Source organism: Sander lucioperca, chromosome 18, assembly GCF_008315115.2.
Source record: "Sander lucioperca isolate FBNREF2018 chromosome 18, SLUC_FBN_1.2, whole genome shotgun sequence".
Lineage (NCBI taxonomy): Eukaryota > Metazoa > Chordata > Actinopteri > Perciformes > Percidae > Sander > Sander lucioperca.
In genome coordinates, this window is record NC_050190.1 from 24,453,653 (window position 1) to 24,478,536 (window position 24,884).

The 24,884-nt window shown below is 40.2% G+C and overlaps 4 protein-coding genes, 2 long non-coding RNA genes and 1 other non-coding gene across 10 annotated transcripts in view; 3 read left to right on the forward strand and 4 right to left on the reverse strand.

Annotated features, from left to right (window-relative positions):
• Positions 1-3,172, forward strand: LOC116057671 (syntaxin-11-like). Of its 2 annotated transcripts, none has more exons than XM_031310241.2 (2): positions 1-620; positions 1,990-3,172. In XM_031310241.2, the coding sequence occupies exon 2, from the start codon at positions 2,034-2,036 to the stop codon at positions 2,922-2,924; it is 891 nt and encodes a 296-aa protein (XP_031166101.1). In that variant the 5' UTR covers positions 1-620; positions 1,990-2,033; the 3' UTR covers positions 2,925-3,172. The 2 variants fall into 2 exon arrangements, with proteins under 2 accessions (XP_031166101.1, XP_031166103.1); XM_031310243.2 differs by having other exon boundaries at positions 2,029-3,172.
• LOC116057676 lies at positions 3,098-3,992 on the reverse strand. The gene is made up of 2 exons (XR_004106868.1): positions 3,887-3,992; positions 3,098-3,172 (listed from the first exon to the last, which is right to left on the reverse strand). It is a non-coding gene; the product is annotated as an uncharacterized LOC116057676 (long non-coding RNA).
• LOC116057672 lies at positions 3,880-22,907 on the forward strand. Of its 2 annotated transcripts, XR_004106864.2 has the most exons (5): positions 3,880-5,218; positions 14,418-14,630; positions 15,870-16,021; positions 21,888-21,894; positions 22,803-22,907. It is a non-coding gene; the product is annotated as an uncharacterized LOC116057672 (long non-coding RNA). The 2 variants fall into 2 exon arrangements; XR_004106865.2 differs by lacking the exon at positions 21,888-21,894 and having other exon boundaries at positions 22,752-22,854.
• On the forward strand, positions 4,818-4,899 carry trnal-uaa. The gene has a single exon. It is a non-coding gene; the product is annotated as a tRNA-Leu (tRNA).
• fbxo30a (F-box protein 30a) lies at positions 7,151-12,989 on the reverse strand. The gene is made up of 3 exons (XM_031310239.2): positions 12,771-12,989; positions 9,832-11,893; positions 7,151-9,690 (listed from the first exon to the last, which is right to left on the reverse strand). The coding sequence occupies exons 2-3, from the start codon at positions 11,824-11,826 to the stop codon at positions 9,487-9,489; spliced, it is 2,199 nt and encodes a 732-aa protein (XP_031166099.1). The 5' UTR covers positions 11,827-11,893; positions 12,771-12,989; the 3' UTR covers positions 7,151-9,486.
• Positions 14,254-21,498, reverse strand: si:dkeyp-110a12.4 (uromodulin). Its single transcript, XM_031310240.2, has 9 exons — positions 20,694-21,498; positions 19,724-19,812; positions 19,482-19,586; positions 17,035-17,195; positions 16,489-16,624; positions 15,877-15,971; positions 15,064-15,232; positions 14,735-14,849; positions 14,254-14,610 (listed from the first exon to the last, which is right to left on the reverse strand). Exons 1-9 carry the CDS (start codon positions 20,779-20,781, stop codon positions 14,435-14,437), a joined length of 1,134 nt encoding a protein of 377 aa, XP_031166100.1. The 5' UTR covers positions 20,782-21,498; the 3' UTR covers positions 14,254-14,434.
• Positions 21,751-24,884, reverse strand: part of shprh (SNF2 histone linker PHD RING helicase) — an 18,647-nt gene continuing 15,513 nt past the window's right edge. For both annotated transcript variants that reach the window (XM_031310227.2, XM_031310228.2), the window contains 6 exons: positions 24,534-24,722; positions 24,151-24,243; positions 23,966-24,052; positions 22,824-23,002; positions 22,485-22,565; positions 21,751-22,358 (listed from right to left, as the gene is read on the reverse strand). In XM_031310227.2, coding sequence (XP_031166087.1) covers positions 22,262-22,358; positions 22,485-22,565; positions 22,824-23,002; positions 23,966-24,052; positions 24,151-24,243; positions 24,534-24,722 — 726 coding nt within the window. In that variant the 3' untranslated portion in view covers positions 21,751-22,261. The remainder of the gene's footprint in view (positions 22,359-22,484; positions 22,566-22,823; positions 23,003-23,965; positions 24,053-24,150; positions 24,244-24,533; positions 24,723-24,884) is intronic.

The following is a 24,884-nucleotide window of genomic DNA, read 5'->3' on the forward strand; positions in this document are numbered from 1 at the left end:
GTGCTAAGTTTATATATAGTTCAGATCTGGTACTTTTACTTACAGCCACCAAATGGACCTTGTGAGACTATTTTGTCAGCTTGCTGTTTTCTGCCGTTGTTAGTTATGTTAGAATAATAGGGGCTAGTTTGTGTCTCTTGTGTTTCATCCTGACAGTGAATTGGTCGAGCCCTCACAAGTGTAAAAAGTATTTGAAGATCCTTATTAAACGCTTTGTGCGCAAATGCCAAAGTGCAACCCGCGCGCTTCTTTGATATTCAATAAACGGACATACTGTAAGATGAATGTGATAGATCGCCTCCTTCCTGGACCCACACCAGAGGGGGTGTGTGTGTGTGTGTGTGTGTGTGTGTGTGTGTGTGTGTGTGTGTGTGTGTGTGTGTGTGTGTGTGTGTGTGTGAAATGTGGGGGGGAAGAAGGCGTTATCTTCCGCGTTAGTACCTGCTGCAGGCTGTGTCAGTGTGTGTGTGACTGCGAGGTGATCTAAAAACACTAGAGATGATTTCGACACATGTTGAAATGTAGTAATATAACGGAGAGAAAAAGAGGAAATTAGTCTTTCCGTGGTCGCTTCTTCTGCTTTATCGAGTTTAGTTGCGCAGGACCGCCAGAGGAGTAAGGTATGTGAAGGCTGCTTTTCCTGTATTGTATTATGTCATTATATGAGATATATGGATTAAAATAACCGATTCATAACTCGCTACACAGCTACAGACGCATTTCTATTTCAATACCAGCTTGTTACTGTTGTCAAGTTCTTTTTCCCTCATGGTTTTCTCTTGTTATGGCCAGTGATGCTTTAGGGCTTATTAATGTGATTTATTTCCTTTTGTTAAACATGTTTATAACATGAATCACACTAAAGTTTGTCTAGGTAGGAAATAACTTGAGTCTTGAGTCGACGCTCTGTAATTATAATTTCTCTCTGCGATGAAAGCTGAGGAAGTAAAGTATCCGTTTCCTCTTGGGGAGTTTAAACAGATACTGATCTATCTGTCTTCAGAAAGTACATCTAAAATACTAATGAATATATAAGCTATGCCTTACAAGAAAGTTTGCTGAAATAAAAATAAAAATTCTCTTGATTGAATTTTTCAAGTTTTTAGTATTATCAGATTTTTCTCTTGTGGTAAATTTGATTTTCTCATAATTTAACGTCACATCTTTTAACCATCTAGCATGAGAAGGGTTGGTTTACATTTTCCAGTTAAATAGGATAAAACCAGTGGCAGAAGACAGATATTTGACTTAAGTAGTCTAGCCATTTAAAATGTAAGTAGGAGAACAAAAGTATTATCAGCTTAATTACTCAAAGTATAAAAAGTAGTAGGCTATAGTAGTAGTCAATCTGTAAAAAATGAAGCCTGTGACTGATTACTATATATGATAAGGGTATTACATTTTACATTAGTAGATTGTACTGATGCATCACTGTGGGAGCTAGTAACTACTTGGTTAGTCCAGTGGCCAACCTGGGGGTCGGGCCCCTCCAACGGGTCACAAATTGAATCTACGGGGGCGTGAGATGATGACAAAATGTGCTGCACAAATTTGTATTAATTCTTGCACAATTGGCTCTTTTATGAAGGGGTTATGTGCTTAACTGTTTCTAAATCTCCACTGACTGTCTGGCAACTGCTCAGAGCCAAGAAATAGTCTGAGAGGTACAACACTGTTAAAAGACGACTTTTTTGTTTACACTTTGTTTTTTTTGTACAAATTAAACAAACAACATATAATGTGTTAATTAATGCGCTTTAGAGGTGCTGGTAGGTGGATTTTGTCACCTTTAGACAAACATAGGACAGACTAGCTGTTTCCCCATATCCAGTCTTTGCGCTAAGCTAAGCTAACTGGCTGCTGGCTGAGTTATATTTAACGGACAGATATTAGAGTGGTATCAATCATCTCATATACCTCTCCATCAGAAAACACATTTCTGATTTCAACAGATTTCTCAAAATGTGTATTTGTCTCAAAACTATTTAGAGATCAGAGGTCAGTAAAGGCTCCTGACTCCTCTTGCAGTCGAGATGAGGGACCGACTGGGTGAGCTGCAGACCTTCACCACCAAGCTTGCAGGAGAGGAGGACAGGCCTGAGGATGACCAGGAGGGCCAGGACCACACCACTGAGGATGAGGAACTGGAACACACCATCGTGTTTGAGGGAGAGGGTGTGATGGACAGCATCTACAAAGAGGCCCAGGCGTTGAGGAAGGAGATGCTGCTTCTCAAAATGGACGTGAAGCGTCTTGGGAAGCAGAACACCAGGTTCCTCACGTCTGTCCGGAGGATCAGCAGCATCAAACGGGACTCCAACGCACTCGGACGGGACATCAAGGCCAGAGGGGAGGCCATTTACGCTCGGCTGGAGAAGCTGGGGAGGCTGAGCAAAAAGCTGGAGGAGGAGCACGGGCCTACATCAGCTTTGGCTCGCATGGTGCGTTCACAGTGTATTTCTCTAAACAACGCCTTCCACAATGCCATATCTGAGTACAACGAGGCTGAGATAGTCCAGAGGGAGAACTGCAAGACCCGCATCCAGAGGCAAGCGGAGATCATGGGCAAGGAGGTGAGCAGGGAGCAGATTGATGAGATGATCGAGACGGGCAAGTGGAACGTCTTCTCGGATAATCTCCTCCTGGAGGGAAAGACTGCCAGATCTGCTCTCAATGAGATTGAGAACCGGCACAAGGAGCTGCTGGAGCTGGAGGGCCGCATTAGGGACATTCATGAGCTTTTCTTCCAGATGGCCCAGCTGGTGGAGGAGCAGGGCTGCATGCTGGACAACATAGAAGCAAATGTAGGTGCGACTCAGGACTATGTTGTCAAGGCCACAGTTCAGATCAAGAAGGCTGTGAAATACAAGAAAAACAATCCATGCAAGAAACTATTTTGTTGTTGCTTCCCTTGCTGCAATTAAGACAGCATCAGTGTTATTTTTTCCCCTCCATGTCATGAGAAATCATGATTAGATTAAAGTCAGCTTTTCACACCACACGCTCGGCCATATGCAAATGTATACAGTGAGATATGGGTGTTGCATTTCCTGATCGTTACTGAGAAAAGCATTTGCATAATAACTTTTAAGACATCTTTAATTCAATGCATACTTCTCAGCTTGGTCTTTTAACATTCAGCTTTAAACTTCGTAATGTTATAATTAAGATACTTTAAAGCAGCCATATTATGCTCATTTTCAGTTTCATAATTGTATTTTAAGGTTGTTCCAGAATAGGTTTACATGGTTTAATTTTCAAAAAACACCATATTTTTGTTGTACTGCACCGCTCTCTCTCACTGCTGCAGATCCTCTTTTCAGCTGGTCTCTGTTTTAGCTACAGAGTGAGACCTCTGTTCTTCTTCTTCTTCTGTACTATCTTTGATTGCACCCGCACATGCCCAGTAGCTCAGATGTAGATCATGTCAGCTAGCTAGCTCCATAGACAGTAAAAGAAAGGCTGTTTCTACAACTTTGGTCAGTTACAAGGCAGGATTAGCTGGGAGACTTCTAAATGAGGGCGCACATGTAAGTAGTTCTTTTGTAGATTATGGTGAACTTGTGTGTGTTGTAGCAGTGCTTTGCTATTGAGAACGAGGTAGCATGCTAGCGTTAGCATGCTAGCATTAGCGTTAGCATGCTAACGCTAACGCTACGAGCTAATGGTTGCGGTTAGCCTGCTCGTTTCGGCTTGTGATGTCACAAGCCGTGCCGATTTTGAACAGCTCACCCAGAGACTGAAGGCAGGACACATTCAGAAACTGTATCTCACTCTAAACAGCATGGATGGATTTTTTTCAAAGTTTGTATGTGTGTGGAAGCACCAGAGACACAACAGAACACCCCAAATCCCAGAAAAAGTGATTTTTTCATAATATGGGCACTTTAAGTAATGTAAATAAGTATATAGACTACAGTTTTCACAGCCTGAAATGTAGCTACTCTGTAAACTGGAACATGAAGTAGGTATTTTTCTTAGTACAGCCATTGCTTAACAAGTCTTAAGACATACACAGCACACACAGCCCAGCCTCTGATTGTGGTTAGCTGGGGAGGCAAAATAGATTTGTGTGGATGGTGCAACTACATGTCGGCCACCCCCATGTATAGGCATCACTAGTTGGTAAGCCAGGGTTTCGTGTTTCTCAAGATTTATTTGCTTCAAATGAAAGAACATGCTCTTATTGCCTCCACCTTTCAGAGATTAAACAGTGTCATATTCAATCACATGCTTTCCTGTAGCTTCACTGATTATGCCCATCACTGGCGCACAGTCAAAGTCAATCAGATTTGCGTCATTGGGCAGGTTTTCTCAGATTGTTCCATACAAAAGGGCGCCAGAATCAATGTGTACATGGGTGTTTGTTTAGGTAGTCAATAGGGAATGGGAAATGAATCAGGTCAGTGTAGGCTACTGTCTGTTTGCACAGCAAGCATATTTAATTGTCCTTGTAATGACAGTAAAATTAAAAATACCTTTATTTTCCTGTGTGTGGCAGTCCATCACCCACTGGGGGATTCCCAGTTACCACCGATGAAACTGAAGCATTAAGCTGAGAGGCTCTGAGACCATCATCCCTCTTCATACTGTACTGAGACACCAGTGGGTGTTTTCAGAGTAACTGCTCCGTGTTGAAATGGGTTTCAGGGCTGTACTTCCTCAGCCCTGTGTGGTTTGTGGTGGGCATTTACTGGCAGCGTGACACTATGGCGTCATACGTTTACTCAGGTAGACCTACCTATTGCTCGGACATCGTTGTGCTGATCTTATAAATATATATTCCACGACATGGGTGATGTGGAGCTGTGACGTGTACCAGGATGGCCGAGTGGTTAAGGCGTTGGACTTAAGATCCAATGGACGTAGTCCTCGTGGGTTCGAACCCCACTCCTGGTAATCAAACAGAGTTTTAACCTAATGACTTGTACGATAAGAGTAGAATACATAAATAGTATGAGGAATTCATATGTAATTTACGTTTATGTAGACAAATTGACCCTTCCGCTGCCTGCCAAAAGCTTTGATGTGGCAGGTGATATGTGATTATACATTTTTGTGTTTTGTGTTTACATGTAGCACAGTCACAGTAGCTGGGGACGATTTTCAGGCTCGTTTTGTGGTTCTAAAAGTTGCGAAGAGATCACGCACCTGCAGACAATTAACAAAGTAATGGACGTTCGGAAACACAAATACTCCAACTCAGCTGACAAACCAGGTAATGCAATTTAGTTTCCTAAATGTACCCTTATATTTTGGGGTAAATATAGGCAGTAGCCTACACTTCACTATCTCGGTGTTAAATCAATAGGGCCTATGTGAATGCATAATCTGATTCTTGCCCAAATGTAAACACAACTGTTCGTTTCGTGGCTGTAAATGTTGCGAAGAGATTGATAATTACAGCTCGGCTATATGTACGTCGTTTAACCCTTGTGTGGTGTTCATATTTTTGTTACACAGCCAATGTTCCTGGTCTGGTGGACCCTCCACATTATTAGGCTTTTAAATCAATACAGCCATAACAATTTCTGTAAAAAAGACTTAACAGATGTTTACTTTAGCACAGTTACCAATGATATATAATATATAATATATATATATATATCATTTATGGTTCATATTTGCCATTTACCCCTGAGATCACATTTATGATCATATGATCATTTTCGGTTTTTTTTGTGAGAAAACAAGGTAATTCAATTATAAAAAAGGTAACAAAAATAGAAACAAGATTTTTGATCATTATTGGTGCTTATTTCGTAGAACTTAATCAGAACAGTGAAAGTGCTTGAAATGTTGTAACTTGTTTGGGAATAGCAAGTGCAGAAAGACAACATAGTTTCATAGCACCTACAATTACTACACTCGGGTCCAGTAGACCCGAACACCTCGTATGTAATTATGTGTAGGGGGGGTTGTACCGTGTGCAGTCATTGAAAATAAGTTATTTTTTATGTTCTTTTACAGAAAATGAGCCAAGGCCAGTGAGTTTGAGTTAGAAGAAATAATAAATAGCATAATTTTTCTTCAAACATTGAATACGGATCCCACAGACCCGAACACCATACAGGGGTTAAGCTCATTTAAGTAGCACGCACCTGCAGACTAATGGACGTTCGGAAACATTCCAACTCAGATGATAAACCAGGTAATGCAATTTAGTTTCCTGTGCATTAAGGGCTTTTTCAGTTAATAAAGGCAGTACACTTCACTACGTATCTCGGCGTTAAATCAATAGGACATATGTGAATGCACAATCTGATTCTTGCCCAAATGTAAACAAAACTGTAGGGTAGCCCATTGCCCAACCACAAATATACATTTCCGTCCTGTGTTGATTGACAGGTTTCCTAACATAAGGAAACAGCAAAATGTGGTTATCGATTTTCTAACGCAGTAAAAGGTTTGTATACATCAGCTACGATTACTGTATAAACAAGAGGAACAGTGGCCTGTAGGCTAATTTCAATTAATATGATTAGAAACACGTTTTCAAAAGAAAAGTCACTCAATTACACACGAATAGGGTGGTATTAATAGGTTCTGCTTAAAAGCGTATTTAGCCTTTACCGTGCACGTACCGTGCGTTAATTTACACAAAAAAAAGAAAACAAAGTCACATGCTGATTCATCACAGTGGAGAGAACATGTCAGTCTGGACAGAAATCTGTTTTGGTTGAATTATGTGGATCTGGCGCCATCTAGCTGTAAACAGGTGGAACCCATGATGCAATTTTAATTTTAGGGAAACTGGAATAATGTTTTTAAAAATTGTATTATGTGTTGTTGAATATTTTATTAATATGATTTAATCAGTTTTATTGCCATGCATATCTCTGTTTTGTCATATTGGTCTTTGGCCTGTTAAAGACCCAGTGGGTTTGAATCATTGCTTTTTAAATTTTTTTTCCTTAATTGAATTTATTATCCTATAACTGACCTAAATACAGACTTGGATGGACACACAGCTACTTTTCTACAAGTTCTACTTAACCAGGAAACTTTCTCAGATGTAAACCTATTAGTGAGTTATGTTGAAACAAAGCACTGTGAAACAGGTGATGTGTGTTGTTCAGGAACAGTTAACACTGTGGCCTTGAAGGCACATGGTTGAGAACCGCTGCAATAAAAAGGTAACAAAACAATCAACTTTTAAAAACGGAGAGCCTCTTTATTAAAATGCTTCAAAAGTCAAACAAATGAAGCTGGCATATTTTGGTGAAAAATACACTTAGGAGTGAAAACAAAAGTTAAAATGCTGATAAAAATGTTGATACACTCCAGGTGCCTCCAAAGAGTGCTGTAACTGCAATACATTTGTCTTAATGTTGCATGAACCTCAATAGAGCAAAACACTGATTTGATGCTCAGGTCATCCATTCCACTCCACCCACTAAACCTGAAGAATAAGGGCATGTGATCAGCTCTGGCTGAATGTTCATTACGACACAAGTAAAAAAACAAAAACAGTTAACATGAAAATGTACTAAACCGATGCACTGTGCCTGAGATATATAATCTGTATAAATGAGTTTACAGTTGAACATTTTTCAAAGACATCAAACTCACATGCAAAACATCAGGGAGTAAAGTTTCCGCTACTTGAGCAAAGATAATCCCTCAGCATTATAATTCAAATTTTACAGTACATGCCTTCATGTGCAAATCAATAATTCTAATACAAATCTAAACATTACAGAGGCAGGATTGTTTCCTTCAAAATAAAAGTACCAGTACAAAAAAATAAGAAATGAACCAAACGTGAATTGGGACTTATTAGAGTAAAAACAGCTTAGTTCCGTCATCGCTTGGGCTTTACATCAAACTTTAAAAAATATATAAAAACAATAAAAATCACACAAATTCCTCAAAGGAATATCCACTTTCTTCCTAACAGTAATCGGTTACTTTTTGGTGACATTGTCGACCAATTTCTAATCCACATTGCAAAACATTTGATTTTCTCACATAAGTGAGTAAAACATATCATTTTGTAATGCGTTGTCAGACCTTATTTCTTCATCCAAACTAAAAATATAATTTAAAAAGATTTTCAACAAGTCTGATCACTCCAAAGAAGATTCAAGCAGCATTTCTACTGACAACCTATTTCAGTTACTCGGTTATAAACATGACGCTGACGGATGACAAACGTGTAATTTGTTAGTCCAGCACTGCAACACACACTGATGTTATAATACTGAGTGGTACACCAGTCAGTTCTTCTAAGATCCCACAATAATCAAGTAGCTGACAAGTCTCCATGTCGTCCTCAGCACAATCTACTGCGCGACAAAGCTTTACGGTACAACCCTGAGACGCCAACATTTGAACACAGCGGACATGTGACAAAAACATACAACCGTGATAAATAATGAATATGAACATAATTAGCGATGCTCCTTACTGGAGGGAAGCGTGTGCCCGTGACATTTCTTAACACCTGGCCTGCAGGGTTTAATGAGGTCTGACACTGAGGGAGGCAAACCAAGCTAACCAGTCACTGATGGATTCGTATATTCACTCAGTACATTCATCATTTTACTTTCTACATTTTGACTTTAGTATAAAACCTACAAACAATTGCTGGTTAAAGTAGCTGGTAGAACAAATAAACCACAAGCCAACCACAGCTAAAAACGTACTGCCATTTGGCTGGTCAATAGTGTTACTTCATCTCTCACCTGACTAGTCAGTGTGATAAGAAAAGGAAGATGGACCACCTTTGTTACTGCTTTAATGTGCCAAACCACAAAACACACCACATTTAAACACCAAACATGATGATGGTGACATGCTGGTGAACAAAAAAATCCACACCCACAGTGAATAAAGTATGACCATCCTGTAAAGTGGCATACATTCTGCACCGCTACCACAGATGTTTGGTCAGTCTAAGAATGTAGAATTAAAGCCATGAAATCTACGGGGTCTAAGCAGTACACGTGGTCACTCTAGGTACCAGGATTAGATACAAAACCGTGCAAGATACCAGTAAACTGTTCCAGCTGAAAGCAGCAGAGAAATCTCTACTGAGATGTTCCAACAACCTCATGATAAGTTAAGGCTGTACGCTTACCTCCGTTGTAGCACAGTAATGACTTTTTGATATAAAAATAAAAAATTCCATATCAAAACATCTGGCTATTTTCACAATGTCGGCGCAGATAAGGGTACAACTTCAGTTCACTAGTATTATTAAATCCATCAGAGTGGAAGATACAAGGCAGTCCCGATCTGTGATTGCAGCACATCAGACTGCGTATAAATCGACCCACTACTGGCTTTGTCTTATTTAGGGGAGTGGAGACTATTTCCACTGTGAAGCAAAGAACAACCAACAGTTTGTAACGTCCAACCAGGAGTTATCTTTTTGAGGCTGGAAGAGACTGATGTCTGTAAACACTGGAGGAAAATACATGTGTATTTGAGTTCTAATGGTCTGAGGAAAGTCCAAAAGATGACTTCATCTTTCAAAATCACTTATGCCACTGGTTTGAGAACTGAGCGTAAACACCTTCCTTCCTTCGTGAGCTCTCTGGTGAAACACATGCATGGCAGCGGGATCGCCTCCTCCCGACGGGAAATCATATTGAACTTGCACTTCTTGAGGTGGTCGGCCATGCTGGCGATGTTGGCAAACTTCCACTCATTTACAGTACCAAAAGCTGTGCTGAATCGCCACACCTGAATGACAAACGACAGAGAATCGACCTATTACTTCTCATGCTGTGACAGTGAACTTTTATTTTTTAACATAGTTACACGAAGGAAACAAGTATAGGAGGTTATCAAATGTTTTTTTAAAATAGCAAAAAAATAACTAACCTTGTCTGTGATCTGCCATGAAGGAGACCCATCAGCACGCCGTTTCTTCTCCCACAGCAGGACGACCATGCCACGCATCTGGAGCAGACTAGCACACACATCCCTCATGGTGTGGGACACTCTGGACAGTTGGCACAAGCTAAAGCTGTCTAGGAAGCTTGCTACATGTTGCAACACTTCAAACGGAAGGCTGCTGAACTGATCGTACCGAGAGTCAAAGCGGCAGGCTTTTCTTGGGAGGTTGTCGCCAGTTTTTAAGGGCAAACCAGGCTTAACCCCAAACGAGCCAAGGTGCCGGTCGTGGATGATTCTGAAGCCCTGTACAGACGGGCAGAACCGTCTTTGGGAGTAGGTGCAGCCATAGTAGGCCAAGGGGCAGCGCTGCTCCATCCAGCCATTGAGTCCGGCGTGAATATCCCCGTGAACATTTTTGAAATGAGACGAGAACTCATCCCGCCGGAACAGCTGCCCGCACACAAATGTGAACATGGAGCGCTGCTTTGTTTGGTATCGAGCCACACATTCGAGCACCAGGTCCAGCCTGAGCGTGTGGAAGGGGCTTGGATTGGAGAGCTGTGGGCTGGCGTGATCGCAGGCAGAGGCCGAAGCAATATCTCCCACCATGGTGTTAGTTGCAAGAATGGCTGAAGGGAATGAGAATGTCTGAGTACCAAAGTCAATGTGGTAGCCATCGACAAACCTGCTGTCTGAGATGCCTCTGCCTCCTGGAGAGTCGCCGAGGCAAAAGAGCAAAGCTGCAGTGATGAGGTCAATGCCGTGGAGGCCCATGGGGTCATCTGCTACCTCCAGGTCAGACGTGTCTACTGCCTTGTCCTCCATCTTTGCTCGAAACAAGTAAGGGTCTGACAGCAGAGCCCGGCGTCCATTAAATGTAAACATACTTATTCCTCTAAGAACTTCAACATTCTGTAGTTTACGCTCTAAACATCTATACCTGAGTTCAGTAGGTAAGTGTTGTAAGAAGTTATTTCTCACGTGTTCAGACAGCAGGAATGGCATTGGATGTGGAACTGGAGCTATTTGGGGCACAGGAGGTTCCAGTGCTACTACAGGCATGTCATTCTGAGGCATCTGTGGCCAGACAAGGTGGGAATCATTTATTGGATCCTCGATAATGTCTTCCTTCTCTTCAAAAAATACCTCTACAAAATCGTTTTCTTCTACCCAGCTAATACCATCCTCTTCTCCATCTGTCCCGACTGCGCAATCTACTCCACCTACTGCTCCAAGCTCACACTCTGAATCAGAGTCATTCTCCTGCATATTTACATTCCTCCCACCCTCCGCGACACAGACATCTCCATTTTCTCCATTGTGGAGTGCTCCATTCTTTTCCCCATTTAAATTTCCAACAATTACATCGATATCCTTGGCATTAGCGATGATGTCCAAGGCTGCTGCTAAACTTCTGCTTGTCTCTACTGAGGCTCTATACAACCCATTATAGGGCACCTCTTCCATTTCCACGGTTACATTACCCAACACTGTCTCCGGTAGACTCGATGCTGTGGCCATTTTGTCACTTTCATCTGCTTCCTTATCGCCGTTCCTTGACACGTTGGTTGTGACCTTCAGAGACTCCAACAACATCCTCTGATCCTGCAGAGCCAAGGCCATGTCTAGCTGCTCCACTTCATCAAAGTCTTTGCTCAAGTTTTCATAGGACTTGCGATCAGTGTAGCTTACAGGCCAGCGATTCCACTCCATAGTACAACACACTATACTTGCTGGGCACGTCTCAAGGTGTTGTGCCATTTTGATCCTCGTAATAGTGAACGGGCAGCCAAATACGCTGTTAAGGCATGGCAGCCGTTCATATGGACACAGTAGACGGTGTTCCTCTAGTTTGCATGAGTGAAAAACTGCCCCACAGACAAGAGGACAGCCGATGAGGTCGCAGCAAACATCCGTCTCTGGTCTTGCCATGCATCTTCTGTTGATGCATTTAAGGCAGTGGGAGTGCAGGCTCTCCATTTCTTTTTTACTGTATTGCACCTTGCCCAATTGGTTCGTGCAGGGAATAGAGGTGAAGTGTTCAACCCTGAAACAAAGTCAACAAAAATATACTTATTTCACAAGTCTTAAGAAACCAAATACATGCCATGGCAAACAACAATGTTTAGAAATCAGTCAGCTGGAACAAAGCATGTTGGTGTTACATTATCCCATGAACATTAATGCACCACACCGACATAACACACGTGAGACTTCAAACTATTCTGTAACTTAAGCCTCACACATGCTCTCGCTCTCTCTCTCTCTCTGTGCATGTTTACCAAATCTTTAGGCTGTTCAGTAACCTTTCACAACACCCCTCTTGGGTTTCATGGTCAAACCGGTTGTTCCAGGACCTCAGGGCAAACCTGACCCCTCCTTTTGGTGAATTTCAATATCTTATGCAAACGGTTTGCCTCTCAGCGGCCAACAGACCCACGAGGTAAATACCTCTGAATCATTAGCCCCCGGCTTATTTGGTAGCGTTGCGTATGTTAAGGGATTTGCAGGACAATGCTGGCTAAAAAGACACCAAACAATAATTTTAGTCCAAACCGCAAAGCCACACAAGAGAGCTATTGTTGAAGTATTTGCAACCATGGCAAGCAACAGCTAGTTGAATTACGCAAGCATAGCTGGCAAGTTAGCAAACCGCTAAAAACACAAACGCAGCAACAACCGGCTCTAATAATACTAACCAATTTTAGTCTTAGCGGCAGTAATATCGCCAAAGTCTGGTTTACTGTAAGAAGTTGTTTTCACGATAACTGCGCACGGAAACGTGTTAGCTGATAAGACGGAACACTTTGTTAAGTTAAACAAAAGAACATCAACAACATGGCCAGCCAGTTATCATTAGAAGCTAAACTTCGTTAGCCTACTCAGTTAGCTAAGTTAGCTGATAGCTTCTAGAAACTGCTTACCCGAGTTACGGGGTCCTCCAAGTTTATTTTAACAATACGTATTTAGTTGTAGCAGCGCCGTCGACACCAGCAACGTGGGATTTACAGCAACATAAGCATCTCACAGTATTAAATGTGTCAATCGTCTTATGCTATGAGCTGACTGTGAAAGGTTCTTCAGTTGTGAGTCCTTCGTTTCTCTCTAGTAGTCTAGTCAATTGGCGTTTGTGTTGATCCTTGTGTGGGACGCCGCAGTAATACGTCATCACGTAAATGGACGTATTTATAGATTATGGACAGACCTATGAGAGGGCACTGAAATAGACAGACTGGGGAATACCCCGAGGACAGTTTTACATTTAATCACTCATAAAATGTCTGCGTTATCATCGGATTTTAATGGATACACTCTTGCCAGCAATTCAAATTGCTTATAAATGTATAAAGGCTAAAACAGTGGTTTATGAAGTGCTTAGGCTGTTGATAATCTATTTTCTCAATATCAATCCCATATAAATTCCATAACTAACAATGAATTAATCCTACTATCCTGCCTATGTAGCTAAAGCCTGATTTAGCATAATCCCCTGTGCCACAGACCTCTGTTTTTGTCTAAAAACTATTAAAAACACACACAAAAGCCACACGGTTGAAGTGGGTGACATCTTCCATCATTACCATGAACATTACAGTATATATTATTTTGTGTCAATCCCACATATACCCTGTCATGGTGCTGTAAATATTCAGTAATGTGTAATTCATCCACAGCTGAAATAGTCCCCAACAATGAATTTGTTACTCCTGTTTGAGTAATATTTGCTAAAAAACTACAGAGCCCATCTGTTTTAAAAATTCCTTTTTATAAATAATAAAACTATATATTTGTGTTCAAACGAATGGGCTTTGGACTGAGTGCCACAGCCAGGGTAGGGAAGTCAGAAAGCATTGAGAGACAGACTAGCACACAGTGTGTTCTGGTCTTTTAATAAGATTATTTGATAATGAGAAATATAGAAGAAACCTACCTTTACACTGTTATGTAAATCAAATAAATAAATAAATAGGTAAAGCAAAATGCATTTTAAATATAAGTTAATTTCAGAAAGTACTTATTAAGAATGGCCCCTTTTAAAAGTGTGAAATTATATTATTGGATTGTTTTTGCAGATGTATTGCTGTGTAAACATCATTTTATTGCTGTAGCTGGTTGAGGTGGAGATAATTATAATTTTAACTATTTTACACTGTTGGGTAGTTTAATCTAACAATACACCAAATTTTACAAAGTGATATGCGTTTTAGATTCAGATTTTACACACAAAGTAACTATAGCTGTCTGATAGTTGTAGTGGAGTAAAAATAACTATTTCCCTCTGAACTGTATCAAAGCGGAAGGATAAAGTAGCATAAAATGGAAATACTCAAGTACCTCAAACTGGTACTTAAGTACTCAAGTAAATGCACTTTTTCCACCACTGGAAAAAATACACAGGGACAACACTTGAAGCAAACCTTTTATTTAAGCTGATTTCTTACAATTCAAGAATTCATTCTATAAAGAAAAAACATATGCAAGACTTCATCATTATCATAAATCACACCTGTACATGTGTTTGTATTTGTACATGTTAATGTGTTTGTGTGTCCATTTCTTTGTTAAAAAAGGTCCCTGACCCCCTGATTCATGAGGCCACCTCTGAGATGTGGTGAATGTTGGACAGGGTGAGCTGCGCCTCCCGCGCTGGGTAGAAACGTCTGGAGCGAAGCCACAGCCTCCCAAACACTCCAGTGATCAGCAGCAAGACAATCAGCAGCCCTCCGAGGACAAAGGTCTCCACAGGAGGGACTCCGCCTGCATCTACGTAGAAAAGGACACAGGTGGAACCACACTTTGCATATGAATTTTATACACTTATCTTGAATCTCTTAAAAGATTGAAATGCTAAAGATCCATATGAGTTACAGAGATGAAATACACATACTCAGATTGGGCTTTTCACTATCGTTTAGTAGTCGTCTAATTGGTCCATAAGACACTGTATGAGTCAGAGGGATGTCTCTCCGTATCCTGACTAAATCATCTTCACCGGAACAGTTCTGTGTGGCAAATACATTAGTAAAACATGAAAGAAACACAGATGCTACAAGTCTCAATGTCAATCAGTGCACATTTCAAATCAGGACAGCTTAACTACAAGCTTATATGGCTGAAAAACAATTCTAGGCCAGTGGGTCTATATTAAGGACATAAGCTGCACATAGTGCCTCTGACGACCAGTGTGAGGAATGGGTGTTGCATGAGCTCACTCACAGGCCTACACAGCCCCGGGGTGTTGTGGCAGATCTGGACGTTGCAATGGAGAAAGACATTGGTGTAAGAGCTGCCGACAAACTTGAACATTTGTATCCTGAACATGGCCTCTGGGCCCTGGCCATTCTTCAGCACACTCAGAGTCTGTTCATTTGACAACACCGGGCAGCTAAGGGAAGGAAGACAAAGAAGTCAGGGAGGCCTGGTGGTAGTGAGATTTAAATCTAGAATGAAATACTGTAGAGACAAGGAACAGAACTCATGTGATGAATTGCAACGCTTAGAAATAATGTAAATACTATCTTAAGTGATTCAACACAGTTGGAGACAGATTTGTATTTTCTTTTCCCTGTGGCATTTTGAAATCATTGTGCATTTCATTGCCCTGCTGCTGCTAACGGTACCAAATACTGCCTGGTTGTCAAGGACATGCACAGCTGTTGAACTGAAATGCACGTGGCCTCTCAGACACGATGACTAGGCTCTGACAGTAGTTGTCTAGCCAGCTCTCTGAGCAACAAATTCTTATATTTCAGATTTCAACAGCAGAGGTGTGTGTGTGTGTGTGTGTGTGTGTGTGTGTGTGTGTGTGTGTGTGTGTGTGTGTGTGTGTGTGTGTGTGTGTAAATAGCACACATGCTATAAGGTTTCAACATAACCTCTATAAAGTATCCTATTGTAAGCTGCAAGATGGCAAATGAAAAAGAATGGTCTTTGTCAATGTATAGCTCCACTATGAGATGTGTTTTTTCCTCCCTATTTGCTCATATTGAAATAAAAAATCGCCTTTGCTTAAACTGTTCCAGGATATACCTGTCTCGGATGAAGGTGTACTGAATATTGCTGTATGGATCACTGGTTGGTGTAGCCCAGCATCTCTCCATACGCAGCATCAGTTGAGCCGGTATCTGTGATACATACATGGTTGGAGGGACAGTCAAGTCATTCCGTACACAAGGTAATTCCTTTTCCACACTGGGCTACAAAATGATGAATCATAATAAGTAAACAACAGCTGTACTAAGAGGTTATAACAACATGACAGAGAAGAGGAGCAGTGCTCAAATTACTATCTGGTCACGGGTCGAGTGTTAGATTTCCAGCATTGCTTGCCACACAACATATTGCTTAACATCGTGTAACAACATGCTTAACCCACTCCAAAAATAGCTGCCAATAGTAAGAATACTTCAAACTCTTTAATGTGTTTTTCAAAGCTCAGCATACACAATCACTGTCAGAACTCATCTTAAACAGGTATTTTACTCTTTATTAGCAGATTTGTACTCCTAATTTCCCCCATTCCTAGATTGTATGTCATCCAAAACCCACAATATTGCTTTACATGGTGTATTTGAGGTGTAGGTATTCAGTTAAAGTCTTTAATACGTCTGGTAATGGACTTTTTCATTTAGGGTGATTTACCATAAAAACTTTTACAAAGATGTCATCGTCCAGCGTCAGTGATGGCACAGTGGTCCATCTGTCTTTAAAGGCGTCATCTTTGAACAGTAACATCGACACCGAAAAGTTTCCATCCTCTGTGTTCAGAGTGATGGTTCTGTAGAGATATAAGGATTAAAGGAGCCACATGTTAAAACCAAATATTATAACCTCCACCAAAGAGGTCACGCTTTTTGGTTTATTTGTCTGTCAGAAGGATTATGGAAAAACTACAGGCCTGATTTGCATGAAACTTGGTGGAAGGGTGTAGCATGGGCCAAAGAAGAACTCATTCAATTTAGCGGATACACAAATGATTTTTCCCTTTCGTTAACATTGCGAGATAGGGTGTTTGCTATCATGTGGTGTTGGAATAATCGGAAATATTAGTTCCCAACTGGTAAAATTCACACTGCATTAACATTGTGAGATAGGGCATCTTGGCGGAGGTCTGGGGTCTTCGAGTGCCCTTCTAGTTATACTGTATATATAATTATAATTTGGATGAATTAAAAAATAAACACTTACCTGACGTCAACTCTAATCATGTTTTCCCCGTTGGGTTGTTGGACCAGGTAGTTGATGGGGTAGCGGCACACAAATGTTATGTTGACATAGTTTCTCGTTATAACATCTGAATCGTTGTTGTGTATGGTGTTTATGAACATGATGTGTGTATCATCTGAGCCCTGAGGAGAGAAGACAAATATAAAAGTCCGTGGAAAATAATCAAGTAAGAGAGATTTTAATTGCTAAATGCAATACATTGCTGCAGCAGGTTTTTCTTTTGCCAATACAAGAATAGGTAATATCCACTATGCTATTTTGTGTGTGAACCACAGACTGTATATAAAGTGTGAACCAATATTGAAATCTGGTATTGATGTTAAGTGAAAGGGAGCTTGCAGAGAGTAGGTATCTCATACCAACAGGGTGTCCCTTCTTACATGTTTCATTTAATCTGGTCAATGAAAATCTCAGGCAGCTCAACAATTCTGGTCACCGACTTGCCCAGATCTACACTCGTCTACCTTGTGGCCAAACATTACACAGCAATGTATTTGCAAAAAATGATTGAAACAAATGATTACTTCATTAGTGATTAATCTGCAGATTATTGTTTAATTTATTAGACATAGGATTTATAACATGCCAGAAAATGGTGAAAAACCACATATCCTAAAGCCCAAGGTGAAATCTTGAAATTGCTTATTCGTCTAAAACCCAAATAAATTCTATTTGTCATAACATAAGACCAAGACAAGCAGTGAATTCTCACATTTGCAAACCCAGAACCATCAAAAGTTTGACATTTTTGCATGGAAAATGAGTTCAATCATTAATTGATTATTAAAATAGTTGCCAATTAATTCTATTACTAATTTTAAGGTAGTATGGTTATAGGTGTGAATGTGGTTGGATAGCAAAATGACACATGTAAGATGCACATAACTGCAGCATTCTCCAGTTGTGAGAATTACATTAAATTCAGGTTCCAGTATGTAACCTCTTTCCCAAGCTATAACTTTTACAGTTATCATCCTTTCACACACTGTAAATGTGAGCAATACTGTGCAGTATTTAACTGTTGGCAGCTGACGTAGGAGAAAGCGTAAAATGTGGACGAGTGAAAAGGTTGTGTCAAAGTTTTGTCTGAGCGAAGATGAAGGGTGGCTTCTGTGGTCACTGAGCAGGATAGTTTGCCTTGAGCTCTAACATTCGAGACATCTTTTACTACCTCTTGGTAAACACACAACCCCCCATATAAGCACCACTGACAGGTCTCTACAGTGAGCAACAGGTCTTCATTAAGCCACAACAGAACCCCACTGGCACCTGCACTTATCAGTGGGTAACATGAATGCTCCATGTCTCACAAATGCACAACTATTGCTGAAACATGAGCGAGGAGGACGCTGTCATGTTTCAGTAAAAATGGCTGACCTTTAAACCCAACAATTCAGTCATTTCTTGTCTGACGGCGGGTTTAAAAAGGTTCTAAGTTCAAGGTGAAAGCAAGATTGACAGCTATGGCATTCCTCTCCTTTAGCAACAGCCATCTAATCCAGAGCAGGCTTTACTTTCCTCAGCTGCAATGTGAAAAACCTTGTAAAACTGCTGAGGTGGAGCACTGGGAGATTTCCTCCCTGGTTGAAAGCTGTTAACCTTTTGCTTGCTTTACAAGAAAAACCTTCATGCATTCCAAGCAAGCAATTCAAGGACACTCGTGCGCTGAAGTAGGGATTTACACCTTGCCGAAGTTTGAATCGCTGAGTGGCTGGATTACAATAATCAGGAGGCTAGTTGGCCAATGATTCATGGCCTTCCTACTCAGTGAACATCAACAAATAATCGTCATTTCCATGTAAATCCTGATAATTTAGAACTACGAGGCCATTCAGTGTCCCCTTGCTTTGAATAAGGTCCTGCGCTGTTATAGGGAAAAGGAACAACGCCACCCTTCTTTCTTGACATTCACACCACTCCTTCCTCCCCCCTTCTTTTCTCTTCACCCCTTTCTGTCTGGGCTCCGAGTATGTGCCTTTCTCTGGCCATCTTATTATACTTGCTATGAGCAAATTCCATAGTACCAATTTGAACACAGAGCCTCACAGTCCACATTTACGTCACAGCAGAAAAAAGTGTCTGGTCGTATTCAACTTATTTTTTAACTTTTATCTAAAGTGCAATAAATCGACTAAAGTAGCTCCCTTTTTGGCAGTAAAAAGATCCTGATTGGGGGGCCAGTTCCCACAACAACCGTATACATCGTAAAATAGGTAATTTATTATGATGGGGATCTTATGTTGTCAATAATGGAGATACCAAGTGTAGTTTGTCTTCATCATTTTGTTAAGGGTTGTTCTAAATGTCTGAGTTCACGTGCAACATTTGATTAGTTAGACTCTTTGGCCGGATGAAGAAGTTGTCACAGACTTTAATGCAAATGTTGAGCAAAAGATTGAAGGTGATACCATTACTGTTCCACAGTCAGAAAGATTTGTCTTAATGCTGAAAACATAGTCTTCTCCGACCTCAACGCCACGGCACTCCGGATCATTTAAATGCAAATCCCAAATCTAAACAAAAAAACCAAACACAATACAAAAGAAATTAATTATTCAGCAAAATCGCACTGCAAATAATTTAGAATATCAGTACTAGGGAATGTCTACATTAATAGAAAATACTTTGAGTTTTGTTGGTGCTCACTTACATAAACTGGAGGAACTTTGTTGAGGAAAAAGGCACTTGGAATAACAACCTCCATATGGTCGTTGGTACAAATGACAGTTTCATTGAGCTCTAATAGAAAGAATTTAAAAACAGATTAAATCTCACAGAAAAATCCTTTCAGATAATGTGAAGTGATGTTGACGGTGTTTTTTTTATTTTGGGTTCTCTACCATTGTCTCTCCTAGACTCCAAGTATAGATATTTATATTGACATATGTTAATTCTCAGACAATCCGTATATTTTACACACAAAGTCCAGCCACCGACATTTAAATGTCAGTGGTGGAATGTAACTAAGTACATTTACTCAAGTACTGTAGTATTTCCATTTTTCTGCTACTTTATACTTCTACTCCACTACATTTATCTGACAGCTAGTTACTTTTCAAAATAAGATTTTACACAAAAAGCATATGATGTATTCCTAAAATGTTATGTATTAAACTACCCCTTAGTATACATACAGTAGTTAAAATTAGCTCCACCTCGACCAACATTAAAATGCTGCTTAATAATAATCCAATAATATGATGTATAATAACATAAGTCAGATAGGGGTCATTCTGCTGCATAAGGAGTCCTTTTATTATTGATACTTCTGTACTTATACTTGAATAAGATTTGGAATGGGACTTTTACTTTACTTTAATTATATTGCTACTTTTACCTAATAAAAGATCTGAATACTTCTTTCACCACTGCTAAATGTTTAATGCCAAATTATACTGCTGCGATTGTGAAACAAACTAGAAACACCATTAAAAAATAATTTCTATATACTGAAAGAACATTTCAAAGCCAGAGAAGCCCATGTTAAACCAATAATCATCAATATGAAAAATTACTCTTATTTAGACTTCTTGAAGGAATATGTTTTCCCTAAAAATAAAAAAAGCAGTTTGTTTGACCCTTGACACTTCCCGGGTGTGTGATATAAGGTGTGAGCTCACCCTCCTCCTCCGGCTCCAGAAACACAGTCGAGGTGACCATCCTCAGGGTGAACAGTAACCAGGCAAAAACCAAACTGGCAGGTGCCATCTTCCAAGGACTTTCCCTCTGGTTTCTCTCAACTCAGCCACTCCACTACCTTTTGACCCTCTCCCCGAAACTCTTTTCTGGGGACTATTTACCACAGCTCGCTGTCACCACAAGACGTAGTACCCCTCTCTTACTCCAACCCTCGAAACACAGCTCTAATGAACTGGGAGCCTCCCTCTGGCCTTAAAACACCAGCTTGAATGATGTCCTCACCAACAATGAGATTCCGCACATGAATAGGGGGAGCTGAGAGGAGTCCAAGGTAACACGTATGTTACCGCCTACTGCGGCGATGTCCTCTTAGTAAACATCTTACAACTGTTTCTTACTACAGGGAGCAACAAGAAATCTGGTAACCATGTAAAGAGGAACAACAGTGCAGGGCTGGCACTCTTTGTTGTCTACATCCTTTGTCTGGACATTTTAAAATCTTTACTGGTGCGGGAATCCCAGTCAGTCAGGCAAAAAGGTCATTACGAGTCAAAGGGCAATTCAGTCACGATGCCAAAGACCTGTGAGTGTTCGTGTGTGGTGGAAGAGACCGTAAAAAAAAGTAAAATCACTTTCAAAAAAGCTTTGAAACAGGAGATATGTTGTAAAACAGCCACATTTTGCTAAACAATTTGTAAGTGGTAATATATGAAAACAATGACATAATTGCTGCCATGAGGCAGAAAACTTCTTCCCCTTTTTCAGACTTTTATGAGCTTAATTTACAAGAATAGTCTCCAAGACACTGAATCTTGTGCTTTTTTGTCTTGCAAATAAGACAGGCGTAAGTGTTAGGCTGAATTGTCTGTCATTGTTTTTAACAGACAAATAGCTTTAGGAAGATTGTCTGGGAGAAGAAAATCTCTCAATTCTGCTTCAATTGTAAAGGAGTAAAACTGAATTAAGGTCAATGGCTTCCTTCCTGCTACCGGTTTTTACTACATAGACATAAACCACAATAAAAGCACTGGACAAAAAGAGCTGGTCATAACTGGTTGACGCCCCGACACCAACGCACGTTTTATTTCCTGAAAGTTGTGAGATTACCTCAATCACTGGTGTGATTTCATGTGAATGATCATCTGAATTCCCCCCATGTTCAACTTAACTTACAGTAAAGTTGTATATAAAGGCATATACTAATATTAGATTAACACAAGTAACAATACTGTACAGTCTAGTCAAATGTGACCATCAAACATATCCTTGTACAAGTTACAACTATGACAACAATTGATCAAATACACAAATACTCCAAAGAGATTAAAAAATGTAAATACAATTAAGAGACACATTGTAGTCTGCTGTCAGTGATCTGATAAAATATCATTTTGGGAATGTATTTGATAACATTAGCATGTTTACAGTATATAAAAAAGTTAAATGTGCAAAATTTAGAGTACTTCTATCACCACTATGTAAAGAGTGAGCTCTATTTGCCTGTGTATCTCCAGCAGGTAATCCTCCCTGTGTATCCAGATGTTCAGATTCACTCCAGATGTTCTGTGTCTTCAGTAAACAGATCAGCCAGGTCGGCTACTGTCAGTACGGCAGCCTCCGAGTGCTTCATGGTGGTGCTGGTGTGACTAGAATTAAAAAAAAAACCTCAACTGTCACCTCCAACCCTTGAATGTAAACATCCGCCTATATATTTATGGAGTTTAACAAAAATGTCAACAGTACAATTGACTATATTCTGTTACTATTCTTACTTTTTCTCTGCTGTCTTCAGCATTGCCTGCATTCTCTCTTCAATGGTGGATTTGATGAGGAATCTGTGGACAAATGTTGGCCTGGTGGACAGAGAAAACAACAGAAATCAAACAGAATGTACAAAACACTGGAGGCACATGTTTAATATTAAAGTAAATACTGTACGGATAATAGCCACGATTGAAGCCCTAACCTCCAAAACACACAAATATGACAGCTATGGAAAAAACAATTAATTGCATGTATGTGTCCATCTATATTTGCAGGTTTAAACTGCTGGAAAAGTTCCCGGTTGATATACTGATGTCCACTGACAGAAGTAACTCCGTGCTTCTTACTTGGTTTGGCCAATTCGGTGCACTCTGCCTATGGCCTGGAGCTCGTGAGCCGGGTTGAGGATCGGCTCCACCAGCAACACGTGAGTCGCTTCGATGATGTTCAGACCATTGGAGCCGGTGTGGAGAGGAAGGAGAAGGATGTTGATCTTTTCTTCGTATTTGAAGGAGCACAGATTCTCCTGGAACATTGAAGTCAGTGATCTACTTAAACTGGCATGTGCTTAATTTGTTTAAGTTCAAGATGTGTGGGATTTCGTACGCGTTTCAATACAATCTAAGACTAGGTCTAAGGGTTTTCATAGGTTTATAATTTTTATTTTAATCAATATGGAATCTGCTGATAGCAGACATGTTGTTGTATTCAATATATTTTTCATGCTGAAACTACAAGTATTCAGTGTTTACCCTTCAAATGTTACTACAGAAAAACCTCTGAAACTAAATTAAAATCAAAAGGTGCCATAATGTAGTCCACACTGTTTTTTAATGCAGGCTGACGCATACAAACGCTAGACAAATTCTTAGGTTGAAATAATAAGAAAAAAACACTTTGATCAACAATTAAAAAAATCAAATAAAAATTGATAATTGATTGGAGTTGGCTGTTTTTTTAGATTAGTTTTATCATCATAATAAAGCTACGGTTAATATAAGCTGCAGATGTGAGATATTTATCTCTAGAAAGGAGGTGGCATTGTGTTTATATATTATATATTTGTCCATCTGTCTGTCAGTCCATCTGTTAGCACGGTCAAGCATCTCAAACTTTGGAAAGGATTTCTATGAAATGTTCAATGGAGATGACCTAAATAATAAGATATATATATAAGAGATAATGGACCTAGGATTTCCATCTTTATATGGTTAGCGTGGTAAAAAATATATATTTACCTTTAAGTCGTAGGAATTATGTGTTTGGGTGTAACGGCAAATTGGAGAATTGCTATGTTGGTGGAGGACATACGTCAGTGTCAACTTCGAAAGTAAGCATGTGTTCTCTTTAGAGAAGTTTTCTGTGACAAGTGCATTGTCACTAAGTTGTAAACCCCGCCTGGTGTAGTTGTGTTGCACATTGCGGGGGAAAGCATCAGTGGTTAAGTGTGGTAAGCATATTTAGAAATAGTGACACTGAAAATTCAAACCTGGAATTTGTGAATCCCATTGATTTGAGAGAACTCCATGTTGTTGTCGAACAAGGCCTTGGCAATGATGTCCAGGACACTCAGCCACTGCGCAAGAGAGAAACAGAAACAATCTGGGTCAGATCCAAGCTCGATATCATCAAAATAAATCACTATCTTCCCGAGCAGGGATAGTTTACAGTTACCGTGGAGAAAACGAGACACTTGGCCCCGGGGTCGGTCACTTGAATCTTCTTAAGTGTTCTCACTACTGCCTCCACTTTGGTAGAGTGGCTTCCCTGACCAACACAGGAGGAGAACAATTAGGCTATAGTGTTAAAGTAATAAAAAATGGCTATGTTAAAATCACAATTACATACATTAGCACGAGGCACGAATCAAAGTATAACCCCCTAATGCGTGCTAGTTATAGTCATACATAAATAACATCTCAATCATTGAGTCGAGCAATAAAATACATCTAACAACTTTTGGACAAAAAAGCCAGGTGGAACCCATATCAAAAAAATCACAACATCTGGATCCAGCCATAACTGACAAAATACAAATCCCGGTGTTGCTGACTGACTTTGACCGGTATGTCCTGGTCCTGACTGGACGACTGGGTGGTGAACACGTAGGAGATCTCTGTGAGGGACGTAGTCTGCCTGCAGATGGCACATTTGATGGAACGCCGCCTTGAGCCCACACTGTACTGCTCCACAATGATAGCAATGCACTCATTGCAGAAGCAGTGGCCGCAGGTCAGCACTGCCCACTGGAAAAGAGAGTCATAAAATCAAACTGTAAAAAATAAAACCTGATAAGTGAGATACAATGATGAATACATCAAATAAAGTCCAGGATCATTCAAGTCAGTTAAAAAAGGTGTATTTTTAGCTGACTTTTTTTTTTTTTTAAGATTATTTTTTGGGCTTTT